We start from the raw sequence: 25,119 nt of genomic DNA, 5'->3' as shown, positions 1-25,119 counted from the left end.
GCCAGGGATAGGGCGGTCAAGCCTCTCAGGCACAGCTCAACGATGCCGCAAGACTCCATCCGCTAATCAATAGTCGGCCAGGGGTAGAAAGAGCGGCGCCGGGAGCAACATACCGTAGACACGCGAAAACAGGGGGCAGAAGAAGCGAGAACAACTTACGTATTAGTACATGCGCATCATCGAAAAGTGTTGAGTAGGGCGGCTAAAGACCCAAAAGTGAAGTGAATTATTTGCGAGGCTGGGAAATGAAAAAGAGAAAGTGAAAGGGAAACAGAAGGAGAAAAGAAGAGGAGCTAGAGCAAGGAAAAGGGTGGTAAGATGAATGAGTGAGGCGCCCTGGGATCGGCAGGTTGGATATTAATTAGCAGCCCAGGTGGTGACCTCGAGCTGCTACTGGTGGCTGCCGTTGTCCCTGTCTACTTTATTGTCTCGAGATGCCTCTGGCAGTTTTTTGCTTTTTGTTTGTGTACCGGTACTTTGGGCGTTGGGCGTTGGACCAGCTGGCTGGTTCCCCAGGATATTTCCTTTTTTAGTAACCAGTCCTGATGATCGCGACGTAGTTATTGTTTTGTTTGACTTATATTCCCCTATTACGTCGATGTCGTGTGCCAGCCAAGTCTGTGTCACCAGATCGAGGTCTCCTCTCTAGGAGCGATGCTAGTCTCTCGATCCAAGAAGCAGGGCTAGACAGCTTCTGTAAGTGTCGAGGTATCAAGATCGAATAAAGTTGATGGGGAAAGGAAAACAGCAGAAACAATCATCAGTTGTTGAGAAGAGGCTGGCAAAAGCCCTGCTCTCTCAGTCGGTGCTCTTGCTTTAATCCTTTTTTTTTTTCTTCTCTTTTTGTCATGTTAGTGGCCCCAAGTGCTAGAGCCAGCCTTGACCTTGAAAAGCATGGGATGAATTTTTTTCTTCTCGTTTTCTTCTTCCTTCTCCCGCGTCTTCCAGCTCATCCTTGATATTAGTGAGGTGGGGGAGCGGGTCACTAATCCATGAACACGCCCGATGCATCCATCCTACAAAACCTCATGCGACTGATGAGAAGCATGCATGCCACTGCCCGCTAAGTTCAGCCCAATCAATCTTGTAAACAACCTCTCAGGGGATCAAATTGATATCTCGCAACACTGGAATGTCATATGAGGTGAGGTTGCCTACCTCACCATGGCCAGGGCCTTTCAATCAATGCAAGCTGCGGCACCTCCCGTACCAGATTGGTCCGAGCAGAGAAATAATAGATGGACGCCAACCCGAACACGAGAAAGGCTGGTAAGCCAATCGAGTTTAATGAGACATGCAAACAACATGATTCAGACCCGTGAGCTGCTAACTTTAGTGCTGTTCCTGTTATTAAGGCTGTCCTCGTGCCCCTACATCTGCATACTGTCTAATAACGGTTTAGCATAACTGTCTCCCGTAAACCCGGGAGTGATGGGGTGGATGTCGGATTTCTTGACATTCATAGATCCACTCTTCTGGTTGCGGTGTTGCGGTCAAAGACAAGTTTTTACGGCTCTCAACCACGACTTAGACACATCCATCAATAGTGTCAATGTAGGATCGGCTCAAAGTTAACTGCTCCGCGGGGTTACGGAATCACTTGCTACTGGTCAGCATCGACATTTATGGCAACTTCTTGGGCACAGAGCGGGGTGCCTCGCACATTTTAGAAGCCGCGACTGTGTAAGAGCCTCAGTTTGAGTTCAAGCGTTTTAAACAGGCTCCATGGACACATTCCTAATTCCATACTGGGCATCCAGCATTGTAAAGGCTACTTACTTATCGCAGCAGTTCTTGCGTCCATCTTTTTACGCAAACATGTCCTTGGTTACAAGTTCTAGTCAGACTACACATCATTCTCTTCAATGGCGGTGGAGTAGTCGCATATCAGACCTAAGCTTTCGCATGCAGGCAACGACAAGGATGAGATCGTGCATGCATGTACATACATATCGCCAACTCAGAATCCCAGACCGCCTGTCTGTCAGTGAAACGAACCAATTGCTAAATGACAACAACTACGAACGCCGTTTTAATGGTCTGCTTTATCGTGTTATTGCGCTTTTGTTGGGGCGCCGGTTGAAGCTATCGTTAATTGTTTTCAGCCTCACACCACCTAAAACTCATCTTGACATACAAATCCTCCAAGTACAATAGCAGCATGTTTCAAGCATCAAAACATCTGTTTCGGCCAAATTGGCATCTACAGCATTCGCTAATTCATAATAGTGGCACCTTGCGTCTTCCAGAAGCCCAATCGGCTAGTAACAGCAAAAACTGTCAGTTATCCCACAAAATCGTTGACCATTCTCCACAAACATTATGTTATATCATGCTATGTGAGTTTGGGTCATAAGTTAGTCAAGCAAGTAGTTGAGATATGAGATTCCTCATTATTGTCGAAACTCTTGCCTCTACCTAATGTCTAAAGTTTCCGAGACCATTTTCAGTTCATCTAGGATTCGGCACCCTTTCGCCGATCATGAACAAAGCCCAGGTTCTATCCGGCCACACGGAAGACTGGCAATATCAAATAATTGGCCAAAGCGTAACTGGTACGCATGCTTTCTAGTTGAGAATTCGCGGAGCAAAGGAGATCCAGAATGGTTCTGAATGAGGATGGCTGTCCTGACGCCCTAGAGCATATCGAATTTACGCTGCAAAAGACTAGGGTGGTCCACTCAACAGAGAATAGTCTTTTTATTACAAGTTCATGCAATTCAACGGCTCGATGTCATACAGTTGCACTGCAAACACTATTCCCGTCCTCAAGGTACAGGCACTTTTCCGCATCCAGTCATTCTGACCATCCAACGTCAAGGTGATGATAGCTTACTGAAACACCACAAACTCAAAATCATCTCACTTATCACAAATTTGTCAACGGCTCCCTTGCTCCGATCCATCATTCAAGCGCGCGGCTGCATATCTCAGATCAATCAATGCCGGGCAGCGTCTCGGAAATCGGCAATTTTAACTTGTTCGATCCGTCCAGACGTCCCGGATGTCTCGGTACTGATTATCGAGACTACGAAAATATTGATCAGCTCGCCGCTGTGGGTTAGCGATCATCCTCACGGGAACCTCGGGACAAGGATTAGCAGCCATGAGCTGAGATTTGCATTTCAAGCTTGAAAATATCGTCAGCTGCTCAAATCATGTTGTTCTGATAGGACGGTCCGTAACATGCGGCTCAACCCTCTCCAGTCAGCCAATGCAGCCCTACTCATACTTTAGCTTGTATTAGGCTGCTTATGTGTGCCGTTATGTGGCAAGAATTGTTTGAATGGGTGTCATCTAGCTTTCGTAAACTGACAACAAGACACGCAAAACTCGATGACTGAAGATGTGTCAAAGACACTAAAAACTTGAATTGCCGTTACACTCAGGGTTCCAACCAAAATTTGAGTTTGAGCCCCTTATTCCAGGAATCGTCAACGTTCATAAATCGCATCCGTAATGGTTCTCTAAAATTGTTTAGCTGTCCTTAGAGCATTCGAGCAAGCTGTTGACGAGATGCACATGTTTTTACCGAATATCGTCGCTCCTGGTCTTTCGGATCAACCTCTGGGCAAAAAGAAATCGTCTATCAATAGTGATATGACCTTGACTAACACGATACGCGAGCGGCGCTAGGGCATGTTAGCAAACTCTAGTAGGCATCACAGTAACTTCTCTGATCTAGACGACCAGCATAAAGAAATATATACACTCTCTACAGGCAACTTAATTGAGACGACGAGTTCCAAAACGAGTACTGCAAGTTGCCATATTCCAATGTCGGACACAGGTAGCTTTCGTATACATCGGGAATAGTGCCTTTTCGACAGCCGTTTCAACTCACATGGATCTTCAAAATCCGGGGTGGTCCTTAGTCATCGAGCCGCTAAGCTGTAAAATTCCCCCACCATGCTCAAGCTTTCACCAACGTCTGATCGCATGCGTCAACACCAACATTGGATGCTTCACTTATACCGGTAGTCTCAATGCACATCCCCCCACACAAACCGCCGCCGCCATGATTCGCCAACACTTCGTCGCGGCGCGCAGTTCACAGCATAGAGTCGCTGTATTGGCACTCTATCGAGCACTCTTGAAAACAGCATCCAATGTGCCCTTACCGCATCACCATCCTGGTGGACGAAGACATCCTCTAACTAAGATATTGAGAGAGAGATTCGCCAAGAATAAGCCACTCACGAGCTTCAGGCTCCTTTACGACTCAATGGCTGCAGGATACAAGGTTCGAGGCTTGAACAAGATTTGGTCTACATGGTCTAATGTTCTGTTCAGTTCCTTACCTTATTAACGAAAGGACGAGATACAAAGTCGCCCGAGCACTCTGAAATACTTCGATATCTCCGGAAACGCAACTTCACGGCCAATCTTTCACGTCTAGAATCTCCATCCTACAAAAAGCCACCCCGTTCGAAACAACGACTCAATCCTCCACTCCTCACCAAAGTCTCTGCGCCTGATGAGCCTGCTAAATACGAACCGACAATTCGCCCTCTACCAAAATCTGCTTTTGTAGGTGAGCGAAAGGCACCAGTTTCTGGTAATACTGCCGAATCCCTACCGTTCCTGCGGATCAAGAAACCACAGCCGAGGGTGTTCTCACGGGCAGTTGGTAGAAAGACAGCCATGTTTCGACGATCTGTTGAAACTTTTTTGGATGTTTCCAAAAAAGAAATTCCGAGGGCTAGATTAGAGGATCGTTGGGATACCATGATGGACAAATTGCTACATGAAGAGGGTGCCACAGACGAAATCGGACGGGACGAGCCATCGGCGTCATATCACTTTACTGCAACTCTGACCAAAGCTTGGTGGGATCAAAAGCTTTCGAAGTTCACAGACGACTGGACGGCTCGCGGTAAAGCAGTGAGCAGTCTTATTGAGCAGGAACATGCATTGGTAAAGGAGGAAAAAGAGGGCGGCGCAGAGCCAACTGATCCTCAAGTAGCAAAGGAGAATTTGGATACAATCCTGACAGAGTATCGCCAAAAGCAGTCCGAATTGGAACGAACGAAAGACAATTCATTTGAAGATCCGTTCTTGTCCGAACAATGGATGGCAAAGGCACAAAAATTAGAGCGTGAGTATGCCAAGAAGTATGGAGGCATAGTGGACGACAGTGGTAGACGAGTCTCGTGGGCAAAGAGGCAAGGGCTGGCAAAGAAAGAGAATTCTCTGTTAGGGGAGGTGGAATCTGACGACGATGCTCGATTTTTCAGTCAAGTTGCGGCCATGCGAAGAGGTCGTCAATAAAAAGGTCTGTAATCATCTTCTTCAATTATACCCAGGTTCGGTCATTTATAGCGGAATTGGAAATAATATAGACATGTACGATATATGGATATGATGCCCTTTGTATTCAACTTTGGCTGCAAATGCTGTGTAGTTCGTGGCCTGATATGTACAAAGTCCCCAAAGTCGTATGCCCTAAACATCCAAGTCATTCATCAATATCGTCATTCTGTCATGATACATGTTCTTAGACAGGCTCCGCCTCCAGCTGTCTATTGGACCTATTCGAATGCGCCCGTGGACGAGTAATCATCTTCAACGACTTTTTCCCCTCGTTTGCTACTTCAGCCCAGCTCTTTAATGATTGGAGTGAGGGTACAGATGGCCGGCGTGTCTGATCCCCGTCAATGCTCGCGAGGTCGGATCGAAGAGTTCTTGGGGATGACATGGCGGATAATGGTATTGAGAAGGCAGGGCTGCTCGGCTCTGAGGGCACTGGCCGTGGTTCAGGGGTCACCACTCTCGCATCGGGTTGATCAGGCTGCTTGGACAATTGACCCCATTGAGGTACCTTTGCAGAGTCCATGAGAAGTGGGTTGCGGTCCAGGGCTGGGCTGCTTTGCAGAGGTGTTGGGTTTGTCTCGATGCTATGTCGAGAGAACACTGAAGAGGACATGCTGCTATCCGTCAAGCTTTGATCGCGATTGAGATTCGGTGTTTCACTTCGAGACGGTGTAACTGGTAAGGGGAGCTTCGAGCCAGATCCACGCGAGCGCAAAGTATAACCCGAAATATTAGTGAAACTTGGTGATCTCGAGGTCGGGAATTCGGTTGATCCTCTGGGGGTTATGTCATTCGGAGGTCGCGGCGAGACGGCTTGTCGCTGGAGTGGTGACGCCCTCTGCTCTGGTGGAAGACGCTGATAAGACCGAGACCATGGCTGAAAGGCTGGTCTTGCCGCTGGTGTAACCGGCGTCGACTTCGATTTTGGTGAGGGTTCAAGCCCAAGTCCGGATTCAAGATTCGTTGTGCTGCTTCGATAGGGTCGCGGCATCGCCATTTTGCTCGGGGTCTTGCTTGTGCTGCTTCTCCTTTTGGCATTGTCTGCCTCTAACGTATGACACTTATCCTCCATATCTTTTAGCTTCTTTTGAAGCATGACCACAGCCTGTTTATGTTCATCAACCTCGCGCTGGAATCGAGATTCGTATGTTCTGTCTCGTCCTTCGAGCTCAGCAACCTTTTGTTTCAGGCGATCGTTTTCTTTCCGAAGGCTCATCAATGCCGTGAGCTTTTTATCCCACTTGTCTTCGACCCACGATATTGGCCTTTTACAACACTCTCCGTGATAAATCTGATGAATGCCTCCGAGCATGGATAGTTTATCATCAATTTTGTATGCGTGTAACCGGTTTTTGGGGTTCGGAGTGATCATTCGAGCAATCAAGTTGACAACTGGCCGAGGACGAACTGTTTCTTGGCCCTCGTAGGTAAACATAAAAGGGGGAGTGACCAAGGCATGAGAGGTAAGCTTTTCCAAGTGAGCATCCAGCTTCTGCTCTCGTTCACGAAGCTGCTCTTCCTGGGTGTTCCTGGATGGATACCTTAACGCTTCGTCAAACTCAGCTAACCGAACATTGTACAGAACGGTTGCAATATTTAGAAATACGAGACCGAGTGAGTAGATATCTGACAACTGCATACTGGACCCGTTGTTGGCATAAAGTTCAGGTGCTCGCCATCTCTCTGTTCCCGGTACCCCCTCTGTCATAGTTTGATCCTGTCCACTGACATCTCTCGAGACACCAAAATCAGCAAGGTAGACTCGGTCTGCCTTGAGCAGGATATTAGATGGCTTGATGTCGAGATGCCTCACATCATTCTGGTGACAATAGGCCAATGCGCGAGCAATGCAACCTATTGTATTGCGTAAAAATTCGAGTGGGCACTTCGTTGTTGAATGGAGAAGCTGGTCTTCAGACGATTGCTCAATAGCGCTCAAATCCTTGATGTCTAAAGCATCCAGCCTCTCGAGGATATCCTCACGATCCCCTTCGCCCATGCGCAGATATTCCAAGTCTTCGAGAAGAGTGCTCAAATTGCAGACGGCAGCAGGCCAGATGAGCAGGCATAATTCGTGTGTTCGTGGAGCGTATGTGGCAACTAATTTGACGACATGTCGATGGTCAAGTTTCTGCATAGTCAAGCTCTCCTTGCGCAAATCGTCGATAGAAAACCCGCGTCGACGTGGGATCCTTTTGCGCGCAAGACAGACCGACCCGTAGGAAACCTTCTCAACGCGACCGAATGCGCCATATCCCAGATCTTCAAGTTTAGCAAGTTTTGTATCGAAGCGCTTCGCATCGGGGCCATTAAAGAGCGGTTTGTTTCTGCGCAACCAATGTCAGCAACGAAGATATGCGCGGCTCATTGGCTGTGAATAGCTTACATGCCGGGCCAACTATCATCATCGTTCCAGCTTTCTATGATGCTAAGCTCCTGGAGCTCGCGCTCAGCCTCCCATACACGGCCATAGTGTTGGGTCGGACCTGTTTGCCCGACTCTAGTCCATCCACGGGCCCAGTCGCCCATGCTGAGGGACGTTGAGGGCAAAGCAGATGTCGTTGGGAGTGCGGTGGTGGCTCGCGAAATGGTAGCGCCGTCAGAGTAAAACAGAAGCCATAGTGTGACAAGGCCCGATGTCTCTATTGGTTATTGGGTCCACTTTGATTGACGGGATCTCCTCAAAGAAAGACAGAAAACCAGGCGCATATGCTGAAGATGCTGGTGTAAAGATGAATGATGACAAGAGGTTATGAAACGACAGAAGAATAAAATTGCCTGTTGGTGGGGAGGAATTGAGTCTGCGGCCCCTGTCGCGAAAGTGGCAGTGACATTTTTGGTGGCCTGCGTCCAGCGCAAAGCTGGCCCATTAGGACTACCCTGAAGCAGTGGAGGGTCTTTGAGGGTTGGACAGCCGCTAATTGGATCAATTGAACGTAAACTTCTGGCGCATGGATAGTCTATGGAAGTGAATGAGTGTATACATTCTCATTTTCTTTGAACATCCTGCACACGTTAGACTGGATACAGTTGGTTCAAGCAATGGTTTGCTGTCTTGCATCTATACATAAACGTCTGGTCCCGCCCAGATTCATCCCCCGCTTTGGACACTGCCTCTTCAGTGGGCCAAACGTCGCTCCGATCCACTGGAACCCACTAGCCATTTAAGGCTGAGCCACGGCCAAGCCCCGCTCATGGTTGATGTCTTGCTGCAGATGCATCTCATGGACTGTTTCGAGAGGGTTGAACGGTCAACAGTATCTTGTGTAACAGACAAGAGTTTTGCCTTATGAACCCGAGCACTAGCAAAACACCTCGATGAAAAGACAACAGGCAATCCCAGGCTTGGGTTCCTGTTCCTGAATGTGGTGCCTATCTTGATTGATCATCAAATTTCTGACGCTAATCGATAAGCAGACATCGATCGGCATTTGAGATCCTAGCCGATGCACAGCCCTCCTTCGGCTTCACCACCAACCCCAACATCATCTCACATCTCTACCCCTATCGTTCCGCCATCATCTACGTCCCATCCTCACCTTTGCTCCGTACCCTCCGTGTATCCCCACCCCGGCATACGGAGCGCAACGGCAGAGCTCCGGGCTTTTCATCCGGCCTCACCGGAGTCATACAGTCTTTGTCCCGGCAGTTACTCTTGACACATACCAAAAAACTCATAAACTCGAATAGTTTGTGGATACGATTGATTACCACATGATTCATATTGGCCGCGTCCCCTGAGGCTATCCTCCACGGATTTCATTATTCGATACACCTATTTCTGGCACCCACGTCCTCATTTAAAATCAATCACCATGCTTGAAGAACCTCAGACCGCTCCGGAGTCGCTGCCAACGCGGAAGCGATCTAAGGCGTCCGAAGAAAACGACGAGGATCGGAGTAAGAAACGATCAAGAGGCCGTCCACGCCTTGACACCAGAGATGAGACGGCTCAAGATGTGAGTTCAAGCAATGAGCCGAGTTCTCCACTCACCCTGGGGCTCATTCTAACTAACAATTTTCATAGCGTCGTCGAACGCAGATTCGACTCGCTCAAAGGGCCTATCGTAATCGCAAAGATACTGCCATTACGACCCTTGAGGACAAAGTCAAGGATCTTGAAGATGCCAATGAAAACATGAGCAAAGAGTTCATGAACTTTTTCGACTTTGTTCTTTCACAGGGAATGCTGGAGGGTGCACCTGAAGTTGCAAGGCGTCTAAATGATACAACCCGCAAGTTTCTCTCACTCACACGAAAATCTGCCGAGGACTCAAATCGCGACGGCGTGGAAGATACTCCAGCCCTAACGCAAGCACAAGAGCAAATTGTGACACAGCCCCCAGGACGGCACCCATCTGGCTCAGACTCTAGCACTTCTGGCTCGGGGAGTGGTGAATATATGGTACCAAATCCACCAATTTTGAACGCTTCTCAAGAAAAGAGCCTCTCTACTCCGCAAAGAGCGGACGGCACTATACGACAACAGGCTACGCCTCCCTTGAACCTACCTTACGAAATCATCACAATGCCAACTACAGATAATGCAAGTTTTCCGGTTTACGACACACAAATGACAGTCAGTTTCGAGCAAAATCCTTTTCTTCAATCACCCTTTCCCAATGTTCATTCGCCATCTACTTATGCGCCACAAGAACGGAGCTTTGGTCGCCGCCTTCAGAGAGCAACTTTGGAGGCTGGCCTTCGATTAGCATCGATGCCTAATCCGCCCCCTCATCGATATGCTGAGGTCTTTGGATTCTGTCTGCTATTCGAACCCAGGGAGTCAATCATCCGCCGCATATCCAGCACATTGGCTAGAGTGAGTCAGGAGTCGATGTTTTTTTGGAGGTACCCTTTCACAAACCTGGGTGGTTCTGGGACTTTCTTCCCAGACAATGGAGAAGCCGGGGAAAATGTAGCAACGGGTACCAACGGGAATGCGATACCACTAGGAAATCAAGGTTTGGCACAGCATATGAAGCCACAAGAGATGACTGGGTTTTCAATGGGTCCCTTTGACCCAGATGTTGAAACCACCAAAGGTGACCGCATTGACGCTCGTATGCGAATGATGTATAAGGGATTTGAAGGGGACTTCTTCGATGCAGATGAGGTGGAAACATATCTACGTCAACGGGGTATCGTGATACCTGCTAATGTGGATTTTATTGATGCTGAGATCGATTTGGGCTCGTTCGACGAAACTCCAGACCTTTCTGGCTTAGCAACGAGTAGCAGCTTCTTCGGAGCGCAGCAACCCCCTGCGTCCAGCCAGGCGCTTTACATGCCGCCTCAGCAAGCCACAAGCGATGTACCAAATATGTGGCAAAGCACGATACCTACCACCCTCGCTACCACCACAGCGTCCATGACACAAGCTCCTCTTATGGCACCTGCAATGGGCGTTGACTTCATGAACATTATGCCAAAAGTTGGGGCCACCAACCCTGTGCAGTTCGGTACAGGGATGGGGTCCCTCATAGATACATCATACTTTCCTCGAGATTGGGCCACAGATGCCAGTTGGATGAAGACAAAAGTGACAATGGATGTGAATCGACTGGTAGCAGGTGAGTTCCTTCGACTTGTGTTACAAGCCAGTAACTAATGAAGTATAGAAATGACGAGCAGGGCAGTATGCTTGGGTCGCACGCCAGGCTTACGACCAAAGGATATAGACAGAGCAGTTAAGTCGGCTATAGTATTGGCTCAGGCATAATGTCACAATTCTTGTTTGTTTGCTGTTGGGTATCATATATCTTGGACGTTTAACTCCGATATGAGTAAAAAGGAGCCTATGAAGATTGGCGCATTTGCATGGTGTTAGGGGAGCATAAAACTCCTGTCAAACTTTGGGAGTTGGCTGAAGAAATCTTCATGTATAATATTACGGGCGTATATCCATGAATACCCCCTGTCTACAATATTTAAATTGAAAAGGCGGCAATGTTGTTCTCAAAATATGTCAACATCTTCTCTTACTGCCTGGATGAGTCCATGTTGGGTTTGATCACGAGTGGGGCTCCGTATATGTCGTAATGCTACTCAACTTCAGCAATCAGTGAGGGGAGATTGTCCATCCCTTTACATTTCACTATCTTGGTTTCTGGCTCCATATATCTTGGTTACAACCACCAACGATGGAGTACAGAGTTCAAGAACAATCAATACCGAGACTGAAGCCTCGTCTTATCATTCACGGAGGCGCAGGTAATATCCAGCGCGATACGTATCCGCCGGAACAGTTTCGGGCTTATCGTAAAGCTCTCATTGACATTGTGAGTTCATATATGGTAGCACGGCAAGCCCCATATTCTCAGGTATCTAATTATTATTTTAGGTCACTAAAACGGACCAGTACATGAGAAGCCAGGATGAGGTAGTCTCAGAAAAGTCACCCAAGAAGCTCCCTTCAGCTTTAGATACCGCAACTTACGCAGTCCGTCTTCTGGAAAACAACCCCCTATTCAACAGCGGACACGGCGCTGTGTTCACTCGTGATGGAGTCATTGAACTAGAGGCCTCGGTCATGGTATCCCGTGGTTATAAGAAGCGAGGTGTAGGTGTCATGGGTATCCGCCGCGTGAAAAATCCCATCCTTCTAGCTCGTGCAATGCTTGAACATGGCGAAGACGATCTCGAGGCGCATCCCCAAGGAGTCAACTCAGGCGACCTTGATGTCCCGTCCGCACAGGGACATACCCAGCTCTATGGAAAGGCCGCCGAGCAACTAGCGCAGCAGTACGGACTAGAACTTGTCGACCCTAGTTACTTCTTTACTCAACGTCGTTGGGATGAGCATATCCGGGCTCTAGAGAGGGAGAAGAAAGGCCAGGGGCAAGCAACCTGGAGTGCGACTGAGTATCTACCTCAAGGGACATGCGGAGCAGTAGCACTCGATCAAGATGGTGTTATCTGCGCCGCAACCAGTACAGGAGGTCTAACGAACAAGCTCACTGGTCGTATCGGTGATACGCCTACAATTGGGTCAGGCTTCTGGGCTGAGGAATGGACCGAGGATTGTGATCCGACAGGGTCGTCAACGTGGGATCGTTTGAAGAAAGCCATGACCGAGTCAGGCCCCTCACTGGTGCTCAGCGATGCCCTGAGAGGTACATTGGCCGATTGTTTTCCGACTCCTATGACGTATACTCCCCTCATGAAAAGGGGCGAACGAATATACACCACGAGATCTATTGGCGGCTCTGGAACCGGCAACGGCGATTCATTTCTGAGGACTAACGCGCTACGAACCCTAGCAGGTATGGCAAGGTGGAAGCCAGAGTCAGGTTCCAGGGCTGTGGCTCATGTTGCAGGCCCAGGTGGAGAGCTGGAAAGAAGTGCGGGTGATAGATGGCGCCAGACAGGCGAGGGTGAAGGCGGCATCATTGGCATCGAGAGTGTTGTCGTTCGTGATTCGCATGGTCAACTCATCGAGACTCGGTCTGAAGTTCTGATGGATTTCAACTGCGGAGGCATGTTTCGAGCCTGGATTGATGACGAGGGAAAGCCCCAAATGAGCATCTTCAGCAATGAGCCGTCAAGCGACCTAGAGACAAGCTGAAAGCATTGTGAGTGACCGGTTATAGAGTGGAACAGGAATGCCATTTGTATTCGTTCTGTACCCAATCCGCGATAAACAAACGCAGCATAAACATCAGCAGCAGGAATTTCCTATTCCTATTTCTTTTTGAACCTGCTGGTCCACGTGCATTCCCAAGTTTCCCTCCATCGCTTGGTATAATGCACATTCGCTCTCTTTCCCTCATCAGACATAAGTAAGTCTGTATTCGCAAGAAGTATGGCAACTCCATCGCTAAACCAGATTCCACCTTCCCGAAACCCTTCCGATATCTTGTTCTATTATACATGGAACGCCGATCCGATGCGATTGAAAGGATTAAAATGTCAGCCAAATTTTTGTTCGTGGTAGTGGTGATATTGGTGCTTAAAATACAAGAGGCATGGCTCTTCGAGGGCCCGGCCCGCAGAATTTGTTGGTCGTCGTGGTAGAGTTGAGAGTGGGGGAGTCGAAGGTTGTTCGATCGTCGTTTATCGATCGTAGTATTTCATTTCGTCAGATGATGGCTCACAGAGTAGCCTCCTGGGGTGGAGGCTGAGGAGCTTCTAGCTTGGTGCTACCAGCAAGCATCTTGGAGAAACCGATACCGACACCTTCGATGACGGCAAGAAGAACAGCACAACCGATGGCACCGTTTCGGGCGGCCTTGTAACCACCTCGGATGGCGAGAGAGCCACCAGTGAAGAAACCAGCAATAATAGCGTTATAAGGATCCTCCTTCTGGCGAACACCCTTCACAGCGCAGTCGAATGTTGAGAAGAGACCACCCCAGACACCAAAGTTACCACCGAGAACCGGGGCGCGCATCTTGATGGCTGTGATGGCGCCAATGCGTCGCTCGCCATAGGGGGAGTTGCGGAAGCCCTTGATTCCGTGCCAGATAGTACCACCGATAGCCTAGCGAGGCAATGTTAGCCATGTCCCGGTTTACGCATATCGCAATTGTCGCTGTAATCGATCGTCCACAGCACGAAGGGCTAAACTTACGCCCATACAGAAAGCACCACCAAAGTCATTAAGAATGACCCAAGGGCAGGGGTCTCGTCCGTGATCCATGGCTGATTTATGCGTATTAAAGTTGTAATGACGGGGAAGGGCAAGGGCTCGAGGACGAGGCTGATGACGGCGAGGTTTGGATTTGAAAAATGTGAGGTCGCCGTAAAAGGTTGCGGCCAACCGGACCTTGAATCGCGCAACGAGTGAATTTTTCGGGGGCGGCTGTTGGATTATCCGAGTATCGATAACGGTTTAAACCGGCCTCGGCAGCTCGAAGCTTCCGTCTTAACCAGTCATTGATCACTTCAGTCTGAAGATGAGGCGAAATGGATGCAATGTAATGCTGTACTCAGAACAAGCTCTTAGCTAATTTTTTGTTCCCTAAGAGTTTGCCTCTTTTTTATATGCGATTTTAGAGCTTTTCGTTGGGGTACCCTTCGTTTCCTTGCCAGGATTTCGTCAGTATTGTCCCGCTAAATCCCAGATCCCCGTCCCGGCCGAGAGCGGAGCAGGAACTCAACGACATGCCTATTCAGGCTCGCCGAAGATTGATGTGAAGTCGTAACCCATGTAAATGTTACAATGGAACCGGTATTTATTCAAGGTAGTGACATCTTGTGTCCATCAATGTGAATGTTTCCGACCATTGTCAACTCTGCACTATGCCTCTCAAAGTCTTACCAGCTACCGAAGCCGATGCTCATCGAGCTGTGGCCATTGAGACGGTTGCCTATGGCCCGAGTCCAGTCGGAGCGGTGTTATTCCCGGGAGGGGGAACTTCTGAGTCCTCAACAAGAGTCGCGGACCTCATCGACTCTCTGCAGAAGGACGCGGCCTGCCGATGGGCCAAAGTCATTGATACTGATATAGGGAAAGAGGAAGACCAGATGATTGCCTTTGCTATGTGGTATATCTGGGAGGCTCCTCCAACAGAGGAACAACATTCCTTCCCGTCTTATCGGGGGCCGAGCTGTAATGCGGAAGCATGCGAACTCTTCTTTGGAGGCAAGAACAATATGAGGGTGAATCATATGAAGGGAAAGCCATATGTTTGTATGTTTCAATGCTGTATCTTCAATAAAATACGTTCTCTGACTAGCTAAAACTCTCAGATCTGAAACTCCTACACACAGACCCGAAGCACCACAGACGTGGAGCAGCCTCTCTTTTGCTCAAATCGGGACTTGAAGAAGCTGATCGCCTGGGTATTCCGGCATGTCTAGAATCTTCAGTGCAAGGACGAAAGCTTTATGAGAAATTTGGCTTCGAGGAGGTTGATAGCCACACGTCTGACTTTTCAAGCTGGGGTGGTCCATCAGACGTCACAGTTCCTTTGATGATTCGTCCTGTTGGAGGTCGATCAATTAACAAGGAGAGTCAGTAAACAGCACGTCGATGAGGCAATCGTCTGGCAAACCGAGTATATAGCTAGACTAAACATTTAGTGCAATACCATATGCTAGTATGATGAGTTTGTAGTTTTGCTCATGTATTCGACATTGCTGACCAGGTTATTGAACAGACATGTATGTGGTCATTCTACCTGTAAGATTCTAATGAGAACCCCAAGAATTCGATCGTACTGGAGGTTCATTGTGGCCAGTTAAGTGTCCTGGTTAGTCTCCAATCACTCTTGTTAAAGAGCCTTTCATTATCTAGCGCTAAATTGGGCATCATGCATCCTCAGAGTTGAACCCTACTTGGACATCTTAAACTTTCCTAAGCTCAGCTTCTAATGAATTTAATTAAGATACATTGATTGATAAATACTGGTGGACTTATTCTTTTACCATTCTTCCATGGCTGAGGATGTCTCTGACTTGTCACAGACAGTGTTACCGGACACGAGAAAGGAGCTATAACTCAGGAGTGCCACGAGCATTCATCTTTTTGTGGCCCAGATAGGACCATGAGCTACTGGTCAGGATGAGCATATCTAATTCAGAAGAATCCCTTTTCAATAAAGGTTAGACCAAATCAATGAGAGAAGAAAACCAAGCGAGAACGCATTTATGAGTTTGCCGTTATCTGATCATCTTATCAATGGATCCATCCACTAAGGTATGTTCATTGATGGAATCTTCGTGGGGACCCTGAAACCGCCGGCTCGTTAGGGGCCGAGTGGCTGGCAATGGCACGTGCACACCCAGTAACGGAAAGGTTCATGGCAAGTTCAGTGCGTCAGTGGGGCATTGAACCCTGTATTCTATTAGGTTTCCATCGTCACTCTGCATCCATTGTCAAGTCGAGTCGCGTTGGACAAGCCAGGTCTTAGTTCTTGCACCACTTCAAGTCTTTTTTATGTGTTCTTGAGTAACACCAGTTTGAATCCTATCATCTTTATATATCGCCAATGTCGTCAGAGGAATTATCTCTACCTGTTCTCCCCGCTGTGTCGTGGGATGAGCAATCCCAGACCTTCAGCAACAATCCTCGGAAACGCGTCCGCAATGCCGCTTCAAAGCACGCGCCATCTTCAGCTTTCAACAATTCAAGTGATCCCGCCATATTCTCCAGTGATGATGATCCAGCATTGGACAACTATGTAGAGGGGAGACGAAAGAAGAGATACATTGGTTCATGGTTTCAGCAACATCCCACCTCTTCCGACTCAACCTTCAGTGAGATTCACGTCCCCAAGCAGAGGCGTCAATGGACGCGACAGGCAGACAGTGGTGTCTTCCTTGGCAGTGATGGTAATGAGAGCGATGTACTAGAAACAGTACCCGAGGTTCCAAAGCCCAGACTTCCACAGCTTGATCGCGTTGTGCGCCGCGTCTCAAGAGCTGAACAAGTTGCGCGTGACAGAGTCCGTGCCTGTCTTGACGCGGGTGAAGAGACAATTGACTTTTGGTCATTGGGGCTGGAAGATGTCTCAAACGATACCATCAGTCCTTTGTCGCAGTTTTCCTGCATCCCCGTTGTGACCAAGGATGTTGCATTTGAGCAGAAAGACCCCGAGCTTAAGATCTACATGGCCCAGAACCGGTTGACTCGGGTTCCTGGTGCCATCTTCGATCTAACATATCTCACAATCCTGAGTCTCCGTCACAACAAGCTCAGTGAACTCCCCCCCGCTGTTGCGAAACTTCATCATCTCAAGGAACTCAACGTATCACATAATCGTTTATGGCATTTGCCTGTGGAGTTACTGGAACTTTTCGCGCCAGATAGCAAGCTTGACAAACTTGTTGTCCACCCTAATCCATTCTGGCAACCAAATGAGAGCCTTGAATTGACAGGCGATCAACTTGACAATACACTCTTTTTACAGACTGAGGAGGGAGCCTCGCCGACACCACGTTTAGCGAGTCGTGCACTGGGTCGAAGTCCTCTACAGCTCTCGGATAGTACGGGAAGGATACTTTCAGACTTCAAGTTCCCAACGGACCATACAAAACTCATTCTGCCCGTTGATGAAGGAGAGCCTGAGTTTCGCCCGTCATCCTCTGTCTCATCCATGACAGAGTCACAACGTCTCGAAGGTGCAACCCGTGTGCCTAGTCTTCTCGAGACGGCTCTTCGAGCCTGCTATTCCAGCACTCAGCTTTCAGAGATGCCATACTACATTCCTGAGGGGCTCAACCATCTCAGAAAGCTACTCGAGCGAGCACAAAGACAGAAAGAGGCTGGTGGACTGACATGTTCACGCTGTCGAAAACTAATGGTTATTCCTACCGTCAAGTGGGTTGAATGGCGAGAAGTTCGGGCTTGTAATAGGGTCAGCGACGAGAACTCAGCTCTCATACGGATGACACCGTTGAGCATGGCAGAGGGTGAAAGGACGATACCATTTGTCAATCGAGGATGCTCATGGCGGTGCCGTCCAGAAGAACTCGATAAGAGCAGTTGGGGACTGCCGAGTAGAAATCTTGTTCCAGTGACGGATGAGGCAATTTAGCAAGCATATTTGGATGAATGGCGTTTGAAGCAAAAGCAGATTGAAGAGCGTTTCAATGATACCTTGCATTGTCTTTCGTAAACACACAGGCCCGTCTTGATACGCGCGATCAAGTCACTGATGCTTACAGAGAATTGCTAAGGCTCGGTTGTGTCACTGCTCGTCATCTAGGTTACTTACACGCTCGGTCAGATCATATCCTGTCCCCTGTCTCTTTCAAATGCATGCATGCGACGCCACATAGTAATCCCGGCGACCTGGATCATCAAGACAAGCAAGCTTTGATCATTGTAATCTCTTGGCCTGCAAGGGTCACATTGTGCATATTCATTCTCTGTCAGGGATATACCTCGGCATCACAACAGACTCGTGAATTGGCAAGCATAGGCCGTATGATTCTACTAACAAGACCGTTATATCACGAGGACACAGTGGTGTTGGGGAGATCGTTTATGGGGAAGAATGTGTGCTGACAAGTTCAACTATCTTGAACGATCGCATTGCTCGCAGCACACGGCGTTAAAAGGCTCGGTAAAGATACGTGCTGTGTTATGCTCCTTCATTTAAGGTCCATACGGCCAAAGGGCCTCTATATTTCCTTCTGTTGATAAACGTCTCATACCGAACTTGCCGTTGCGGCGGAAACGCGTTATGTATGAAACTGCCCCTTACTGGAACACACGGTTTCCTTTCCGTGTCGCGCCGAGTTGGCCAAGCGGTTCTTGGAACTCCAGGACTAATGGAGAGAGCTGACCCTCATCTTTCTCAGAAGACCGGTCCCAAGTCAGAACCGTATATGCCTTCTGTCACATCTGACTGGAACCGGGGCAACTCCTCCCTGGCGGCCTAGCATTGGGACACTAATATCTACCATGTCGGATGTAGACCATTCCTATGATCAGTCCGACCAAAGCGCGAATCTTTGAAAGGAACATTTAATCCCAGTCATCATCCTCACTATCGACGTTCCGTGACCTTCCAGCGGTTCCTGTCTTGATAGATTTGCCAGCCAATCTCTCTTCCTCAGCATCCTCGGCAGCTTGTCTCCTCTTGACCACGCGCATGTCAGAATCGGGGACAGCACCAACTCCAACCAGAAGATTGTCAATTTGCTGCATGGTTGTTCGGACGCCCCCAATAGTCGCTAATGTTACAATCTGCTTGACAATATCACCCTTGTTGTAGACGAGAATCGTCGGGCAATTTCGGTCGGGGTAGTTTTCGATGGCTTGGCTCGCTCGGATTTCACAGAATTTGATCTCGCCATACTCCTTCGCAGCTTGTCTCCATAGCTCAGTCAAGACTCGCGACTCAACGTTGTTGCCCATTGAAGATGTCAGGTTGACAAAAACGGGTCCATTTTGTGATGCGTCTGTGACTTCACGCTGATACTCGGGTTTCGATAGAGGATATACGGTTCCATGCAAAGCCTTCTTTTGTAGGGTGTTCAACTCGGCCATGCGCTTTTGGCGATATTGCTCCAAGAAAGCTTCATCTTCGTCGTCTTCAAGTTCGTCCAACTCGTCGAGGTCCTTGCCTTCCAAGCGATTCTCATGTGCTAATCTTCGTCCTTCGAGAATAGCCTCCTCGATCATAGGAGTCGGGCTGGGTGGCTTCTCAGGTATAACTCCATGTTTTCGAAGAATATCATTCCTATGGCGGGGTCAGAGCGAGCTCATGGGTATGGAGGGGTAGCAAAGAAATACCATTCCGTGTCTGCATTTGGGTCATCAATAGGAACATTGATGCGTTGTTCTAGGGGATTAGACATTTTGAGAGACTGAAGAAATAGAAGCAATTCTTCGATAAGTCTCCTCAGTACAATTTGTATTGTCTAAAAGTGGTAGCCTACGACTGATGCAACAACTTCAGGCTCCTAATCACGGCTTACGTACAGATACAGGCAGCTAGCAAAGCTCAATACAATTCATGCATAACTCGCATAAACCCCACCAAGCATATCTCGGGTGCACAAGCTCCATCCGGCTCTATGTTGCACCGAGCTAGGCCACCGCAATTCTACCGCCTTTTTTTAACATCACGTGTGTGGGCTCTACAACCCTAGAGCACTAAGCCGCATTGAGCCACGAAATCCGCTCAGAGGCAAGAACCAGTCGTCCCCCTCAGAGCCACCGAACTTTTCCTCGCTTACCTCCTCCCACCCACCTTGCGAGCCTCAAATCTGATCCCGGATTTCGTCAAGCTTTCCCATTCTCGCAAGAAACCGACAAGACTTTTTCGAGAAAATCAGACAAGATGGTAAGCGACTGCCTTTTTCTGACGCATTTTACGATGGACCTACGATGGGAGATGGATGGACGACAACCACGTGTGTGAACGAGGTGGAAATCATCAACTTCGAAAAGATCTTGCTGCCCGTGGCAAAAGTATCAATTTGATGGAGCACGACATCGATGGCACAATGGAAGATGGATTGGAAACGCAAAGGATATACGCAAGATGATGGAACAAACTGGCTGACTCTCCGCCTTTTCAGGTTCTCGCCGTTGATCTTCTGAACCCTTCCCCAGCCGCCGAGGCCAAGAAGCACAAGCTCAAGGTACGAAGCATCGACAAATTTTCATGACGACAAAACTCTAACAATCCTAGACCCTCGTGCCCGCCCCTCGATCCTTCTTCATGGACGTCAAGTGCCCCGGATGCTTCACCATCACCACCGTCTTCTCTCACGCCCAGACCGTCGTCATCTGCCAGGGATGCACTACTGTCCTCTGCCAGCCTACCGGTGGTAAGGCTCGATTGACCGAGGGCTGCTCTTTCCGACGGAAGTAAACTGCTTCGCGGCGGTTTTATCTCCTTGGGTACTCATGACTCTTACGGTTCATCTCATGGTGGTCATCTCGGATCTGCAAAAACACAACCTCGACATGGACGGATAGAACAACCCGACGTTGCGAACATTTACCAAAAACCTCTTTGCAGATAGAAGATGGGGCACCCAGAATAGGGGCGTTTGGGGTCTCCGGATATCTTGCATGGCACATCATTCTTCTTTTTGTTTTTCCGTTGCGCGCCTTGTACTAAAGAGTCTTCTCGAGGCAGGAAGGAAAAAAAGCACTGCATGGGTGGAAAGCTGGAGAAAGCCTTCACGAGTGTCTGGACTGGCCTGGATAGGCTAGCTGGACACGAGGACGTGGAACCGCTGGTTGATGATCGCTTCATACCCGGGTGCAGTGGGTAGCGGAGGATGGTCACTGTGCTTTTGCGAAATTCACAATGGTTTCCACATCACCTTCTTGTTGACGTGAATGTTTCTAGTCGATGCGATTGAGTTGTGATGCTATCGTGACTGTCGTAGAACACATTCCTGTGTTAATGATTGCTATGATGCCATGACTTTTTCATCTCTCGATAATCTCTGCCGTCCATACTTTTCACCAGTGCTATCGCTGTTGAGTTGAATCTACTTAATGATGATTGGTGGCATACGGCGTCATCGACAGTCGCCTAGACCCAATCGACTCACCGGATGACTCGATCCGGAGAAGCTCATCCGCTCTGCCGCCCATGAAAGCCTAAGGCAATTCTACGAGACAATATTTTAATGTTAGCTATTTTTCCACGAGAACCTGGGGAACCAATTACCCCGCGAAATGCCGTTTGAGGGTATTTTGCCTTAAACTGAATGTAGTTCTATTCATACCTTAGTTGATGATGATTGGATGGACTGAGACTCGCGAAGATCTGAACTTCGAAACATCGACTATCAACCAGATTTGCTTGACTCGCAATCTCAGCTCCATTTTATAATACAAGACCAACTTAGACTGAAAAGTCTTCAGCATGAAAAGATATATTGTCACATTTGATCATCTTGTACTGCTCGTGTGATAACCTCGTGTGACGATATACCCAAGTCGGTAAGTCCTTCACCTGTCCTTAAGCCTACCATTGATGGCAAATTCGAAGTGGAGCTTCACAACGGGCAAGCAAATAACATTCGGCGCTGACGACCCTGAAATTGCTAGAACTTGCCTTCAGATGTTGTTTTTTGCCACCGCCTTGCCTCTCATCTGCACCTTGCTGATCCTTGGGGTTCAAGAAAAGTGCAGGATCAAGTCATTATGTGATGGAACTACTCCTCAAAGCTTCAGTCTTTTCCATTCTGAGATTCAAAGCTTAAATAAACCTAGAAGTAAGGTAGGTACTGAATTATATAAGTTTACATAGAGTCTATGGCATTTCCGTCTTTTTCTTCAATACTTCGAGGTAGTTGGTCATATAAATGCACCCTGTCAGATGACTCAGCGGACCAATAGCCAAATCTCCAATTATGAATTTACGCGAAAGCGGCACGACAAGATCGCGTCGAAAACGCGGGATAGCAGTGCCCACAGTGAGAAATTGCTGTTAAATGATTGGACTGTCAAGGCCGCTTTGGGATCGTCCTCGTCTTGCGGCAGACAGGGGGGCTTCACTTTCTTGACCCTGTTCCTTTTCCTCACCCCAGCAACAAGCCAATATTGGCCTTCGACTTGTTTCGCCCAAAAGCCCCCTCTTCGCTTTGTTCTCTTTTTGAACCCTTGTTTTCTCCCCTCGATTGCGACGTCATTCAACTTTTTACAAGACCTTACCTCTCTTCAATTTTGTCCATTGACACACTCTCCACTCTTAAACTCTTGAACTCTGTTTCTGTACTTGACTTTCTTGTCAGTCGTTGCTTACTGCGATCGTTTCTGCAACGTCATTCTATCAGCGCAACAACAGTTGACGATTCTTACTAAACCAGTCAAGCCTACAACTTCACACCAACTTGCTTCAAAACTGTCATCATGTCTACTCCTCGTATCAAGCGTCAATTCGCTGGCGCCTCTGCCGACCCATCTCAACGTCAAATCACTTCCTTCTTCAATACCAGATCATCCGATGAGTCTGCAATTGCTGAGGCCGACAAGCCCATGCAGCCTCCTCTTCCTTCAAACGTCCAGGCCAATCTACTCAGCGTTGGTATGCGAGTCCGCAAGTCCGTACCCGAAGGCTACAAGACAAAGGGCACCAGTGCTTTCAAGCTGTGGACAGACAATGCACCTATCAACACTTCAACTCCTACTGCAAAGCCACCTGGCAAGGGTGCTTCCCGAGAACTTCTCCCCTTCTGCGGAATCAACAAGGTTGGCGGTCTCGATACCCAGCCTGACTTCGGGGATGATGTACCAGATCTCGATGCCATTCCCGAGCTCACCATGTCACAAGAGAGTGCGGAAGGCGAGTCATACGATGGTTCTCGAAAGCGTATTTTCGATGAGGATGATGATGAGCTTGACTCAAGCTTTGACATGGGCAACCACGGAAACCCTCGAGTCATGGCTATTCCAGTTTCACGAAAGGGTGCCGGCTTAAGGGGCTTCGGCCAGGATACCCGCAACTCAGGATCTGATTTTGATGAGGCCGATTTCCTCGTCAACCCCGAGATGAACCTGGCCAACTAAGCTAAAGTGTTGTTCATTGGCTCGAACAGAGCTTTGTATGTTTCTATGTTCACTATGGGCTATGTCGCGGTGTCGCAAGCTTTGGGTCAGGCGTTCAGGATTATGGTATATTAATGCTTCAGAGCGGTTGTATGTTGGATGGCAAAAATGCATCGGGACTCGCTGTATGCTACATGGAAATAAAACAAACCGGTCGTTGTAAGACCTACAATTATATCCTTGTCCACCAACTTACATACCGACGAATGGCTCTCGAAATTCTAGCAGATCTCGTTGTCCGTAAAACTCACCAGCTACCGTCAGGATCATGTTAAGAGTTGCACGTAGATTCGCTCGCAGTCGCTGTTTGGCGCTCTCCTTCTCAAGATCTTCTTCGTCTTCTGATGTCGCTCCGTTATTAATCTGGGCGAGTAGTCGTTCTTTTGCTGCTTCGAGGTTCTCCTTAGGCTCCTGGGCAGCAACTTCACCTTCTTCGGCTTCTGAATCGGTCGCGATCTCCATAGCCACATCTTCGTCTTCGTCATCTATCTGACCTTCTTCAGCATCAGGCCTTGGCGGAGATTTTGTCGTGGGTTCCGTGACTTTGGGCGTCTTCTCAGCATCTTGTTCGGATTCAGCTGGTGTTGGATTGTCCTCATCTTGCCCAGAGCTGAGAGCACCTTCGACCTCCAAATCCTCTGGGTCGGCCAGGACTTCTTCATCACTGCTGCTTCCATCAACAGCTTCATGAGCCCCTAGTCCACCCTCCGCTAACTCTTCCCTCAGAGCCGCCATCTCTGCTAAGCTCCGGCCCAGGAGAACTGCTCTGCGACCCAGGTCACGAATCCAGCCGATCTCGGCGTAGTTTAGCTCACCCTTGTCCGGCATTCTAGCAAGCAGTGCCCAAATCCAGCGGCTCGTACGCTCTGGAAGTGTATACCCTTGACGAAGGAATTTACCGCCGAGAAGAATGCGCAGGATGCGTAGTGTAGTGTCTTTGGACATAAGGGCGACTTGAAGTGGGTGGGGATCGGTTTCGCGAAGGAGTCGTGACCATGTAGCTATCACAGCGGATTGGTTTTCCGCAGGTGCATCGGTTTTTAGTTGGGCCTTTACGACACGGGAGACGGCGTTGGAAGGAAGATCGGCGTGAAGAATCGACCGTAAGCGGAGATATTGGTCCATAACGGATGTAAAGTAAGCTTCATGCAATGCGGCTTCTTCGTCATAATCATCGTCGTAGTCATCTGGATATTCGGCGTCTTCGTAATCGTCCTCTCCAGCCGCGTTGTCGGGCATTGCCATATATGCACCGTCTTCATACCAGCCTCGAGAATCGCCGATACCATTGCTGTATATAGTCCTGTCGATGGATTGCTCGTCTTGTTCTTGGTCGTCGTTTCGGAGTTCAGGGGGGAGCTGGGGTCCTATTTGAACTTTGGGCGCAACAAGGAGATGGGGTATTCCGTTCGCTTCTTGTCTATTACTCACCATATCAGCATCCGTGTTCTACAGTTTTGCAATCTTCAGCAAAGGCGACAAAAGCGCATAGGAGGAGGGCATACCTGACAGAGTTTAAATATGCCATCGCTTCTGAATCATCTTCGAAATCGTCCTCTTCTCCTTCAGGGATCGTGGTTGTATGGCCGTTTCCTGCGAAGACATATTTCTGGCCCCAGGTTGGGTCGATGCCAGAGTTTTGGTGCTGTCGCGTTTTGCCGCCTTGTTTCTTTGGTCGCTTTGGTTGAGGGTTTAATACTTCGCCTTCATCGAGGTCCTCGAGCTCTCGTTTGGCTGCCATTTTAATATGGTGTTGATGCTTGTTCGAGCTTGCAGAGATAACCTAAGAAGATGAGTGCATGTCCCTTATCGATAAGCCAGCAAGCTGCAGCTCA

At 48.6% G+C, this 25,119-nt stretch overlaps 11 protein-coding genes across 11 annotated transcripts; 7 read left to right on the top strand and 4 right to left on the bottom strand.

Annotated features, from left to right (window-relative positions):
* Positions 1-4,225: 4,225 nt before the first annotated feature.
* Positions 4,226-5,271, top strand: BKA55DRAFT_594952 (uncharacterized protein; the record flags this gene model as incomplete). The annotated part of the gene is made up of 2 exons (XM_046195731.1): positions 4,226-4,243; positions 4,294-5,271. The coding sequence occupies 2 exons, from the start codon at positions 4,226-4,228 to the stop codon at positions 5,269-5,271; spliced, it is 996 nt and encodes a 331-aa protein (XP_046048949.1).
* A 226-nt stretch (positions 5,272-5,497) lies between these two features.
* BKA55DRAFT_512987 (kinase-like domain-containing protein) lies at positions 5,498-7,842 on the bottom strand (the record flags this gene model as incomplete). Its single annotated transcript, XM_046187854.1, has 2 exons — positions 5,498-7,640; positions 7,700-7,842. The coding sequence occupies 2 exons, from the start codon at positions 7,840-7,842 to the stop codon at positions 5,498-5,500; spliced, it is 2,286 nt and encodes a 761-aa protein (XP_046048948.1).
* A 1,286-nt stretch (positions 7,843-9,128) lies between these two features.
* On the top strand, positions 9,129-11,035 carry BKA55DRAFT_540556 (uncharacterized protein; the record flags this gene model as incomplete). Its single annotated transcript, XM_046190283.1, has 3 exons — positions 9,129-9,272; positions 9,341-10,886; positions 10,935-11,035. 3 exons carry the CDS (start codon positions 9,129-9,131, stop codon positions 11,033-11,035), a joined length of 1,791 nt encoding a protein of 596 aa, XP_046048947.1.
* A 421-nt stretch (positions 11,036-11,456) lies between these two features.
* BKA55DRAFT_512799 (nucleophile aminohydrolase) lies at positions 11,457-12,880 on the top strand (the record flags this gene model as incomplete). Its single annotated transcript, XM_046187834.1, has 2 exons — positions 11,457-11,594; positions 11,657-12,880. 2 exons carry the CDS (start codon positions 11,457-11,459, stop codon positions 12,878-12,880), a joined length of 1,362 nt encoding a protein of 453 aa, XP_046048946.1.
* A 525-nt stretch (positions 12,881-13,405) lies between these two features.
* Positions 13,406-13,954, bottom strand: BKA55DRAFT_594948 (Tim17/Tim22/Tim23/Pmp24 family-domain-containing protein; the record flags this gene model as incomplete). The annotated part of the gene is made up of 2 exons (XM_046195730.1): positions 13,406-13,795; positions 13,886-13,954. The coding sequence occupies 2 exons, from the start codon at positions 13,952-13,954 to the stop codon at positions 13,406-13,408; spliced, it is 459 nt and encodes a 152-aa protein (XP_046048945.1).
* Positions 13,955-14,188: 234 nt separating this feature from the next.
* On the top strand, positions 14,189-15,365 carry BKA55DRAFT_571052 (acyl-CoA N-acyltransferase). Its single transcript, XM_046193039.1, has 2 exons — positions 14,189-14,947; positions 15,007-15,365. Exons 1-2 carry the CDS (start codon positions 14,557-14,559, stop codon positions 15,276-15,278), a joined length of 663 nt encoding a protein of 220 aa, XP_046048944.1. The 5' UTR covers positions 14,189-14,556; the 3' UTR covers positions 15,279-15,365.
* An 882-nt stretch (positions 15,366-16,247) lies between these two features.
* Positions 16,248-17,795, top strand: BKA55DRAFT_513452 (uncharacterized protein; the record flags this gene model as incomplete). The annotated part of the gene is made up of 1 exon (XM_046187892.1): positions 16,248-17,795. One exon carries the CDS (start codon positions 16,248-16,250, stop codon positions 17,793-17,795), a length of 1,548 nt encoding a protein of 515 aa, XP_046048943.1.
* A 935-nt stretch (positions 17,796-18,730) lies between these two features.
* Positions 18,731-19,566, bottom strand: BKA55DRAFT_691246 (thioredoxin-like protein; the record flags this gene model as incomplete). The annotated part of the gene is made up of 2 exons (XM_046199640.1): positions 18,731-19,448; positions 19,502-19,566. 2 exons carry the CDS (start codon positions 19,564-19,566, stop codon positions 18,731-18,733), a joined length of 783 nt encoding a protein of 260 aa, XP_046048942.1.
* A 485-nt stretch (positions 19,567-20,051) lies between these two features.
* On the top strand, positions 20,052-20,588 carry BKA55DRAFT_594944 (ribosomal protein S27-domain-containing protein; the record flags this gene model as incomplete). The annotated part of the gene is made up of 3 exons (XM_046195729.1): positions 20,052-20,054; positions 20,293-20,355; positions 20,406-20,588. The coding sequence occupies 3 exons, from the start codon at positions 20,052-20,054 to the stop codon at positions 20,586-20,588; spliced, it is 249 nt and encodes an 82-aa protein (XP_046048941.1).
* Positions 20,589-22,128: 1,540 nt separating this feature from the next.
* BKA55DRAFT_397766 (ribonucleotide reductase inhibitor-domain-containing protein) lies at positions 22,129-23,360 on the top strand. Its single transcript, XM_046186045.1, has one exon. The coding sequence runs from the start codon at positions 22,589-22,591 to the stop codon at positions 23,243-23,245; it is 657 nt and encodes a 218-aa protein (XP_046048940.1). The 5' UTR covers positions 22,129-22,588; the 3' UTR covers positions 23,246-23,360.
* A 116-nt stretch (positions 23,361-23,476) lies between these two features.
* On the bottom strand, positions 23,477-25,025 carry BKA55DRAFT_691243 (uncharacterized protein; the record flags this gene model as incomplete). The annotated part of the gene is made up of 2 exons (XM_046199639.1): positions 23,477-24,704; positions 24,790-25,025. 2 exons carry the CDS (start codon positions 25,023-25,025, stop codon positions 23,477-23,479), a joined length of 1,464 nt encoding a protein of 487 aa, XP_046048939.1.
* Between the last annotated feature and the right edge of the window lie 94 nt (positions 25,026-25,119).

This window comes from Fusarium redolens (genome assembly GCF_020744475.1).
Source record: "Fusarium redolens strain MPI-CAGE-AT-0023 chromosome Unknown BKA55scaffold_9, whole genome shotgun sequence".
NCBI classification, from domain to species: Eukaryota; Fungi; Ascomycota; class Sordariomycetes; order Hypocreales; family Nectriaceae; genus Fusarium; species Fusarium redolens.
This window is presented reverse-complemented; position numbering and strand designations above follow the sequence as displayed.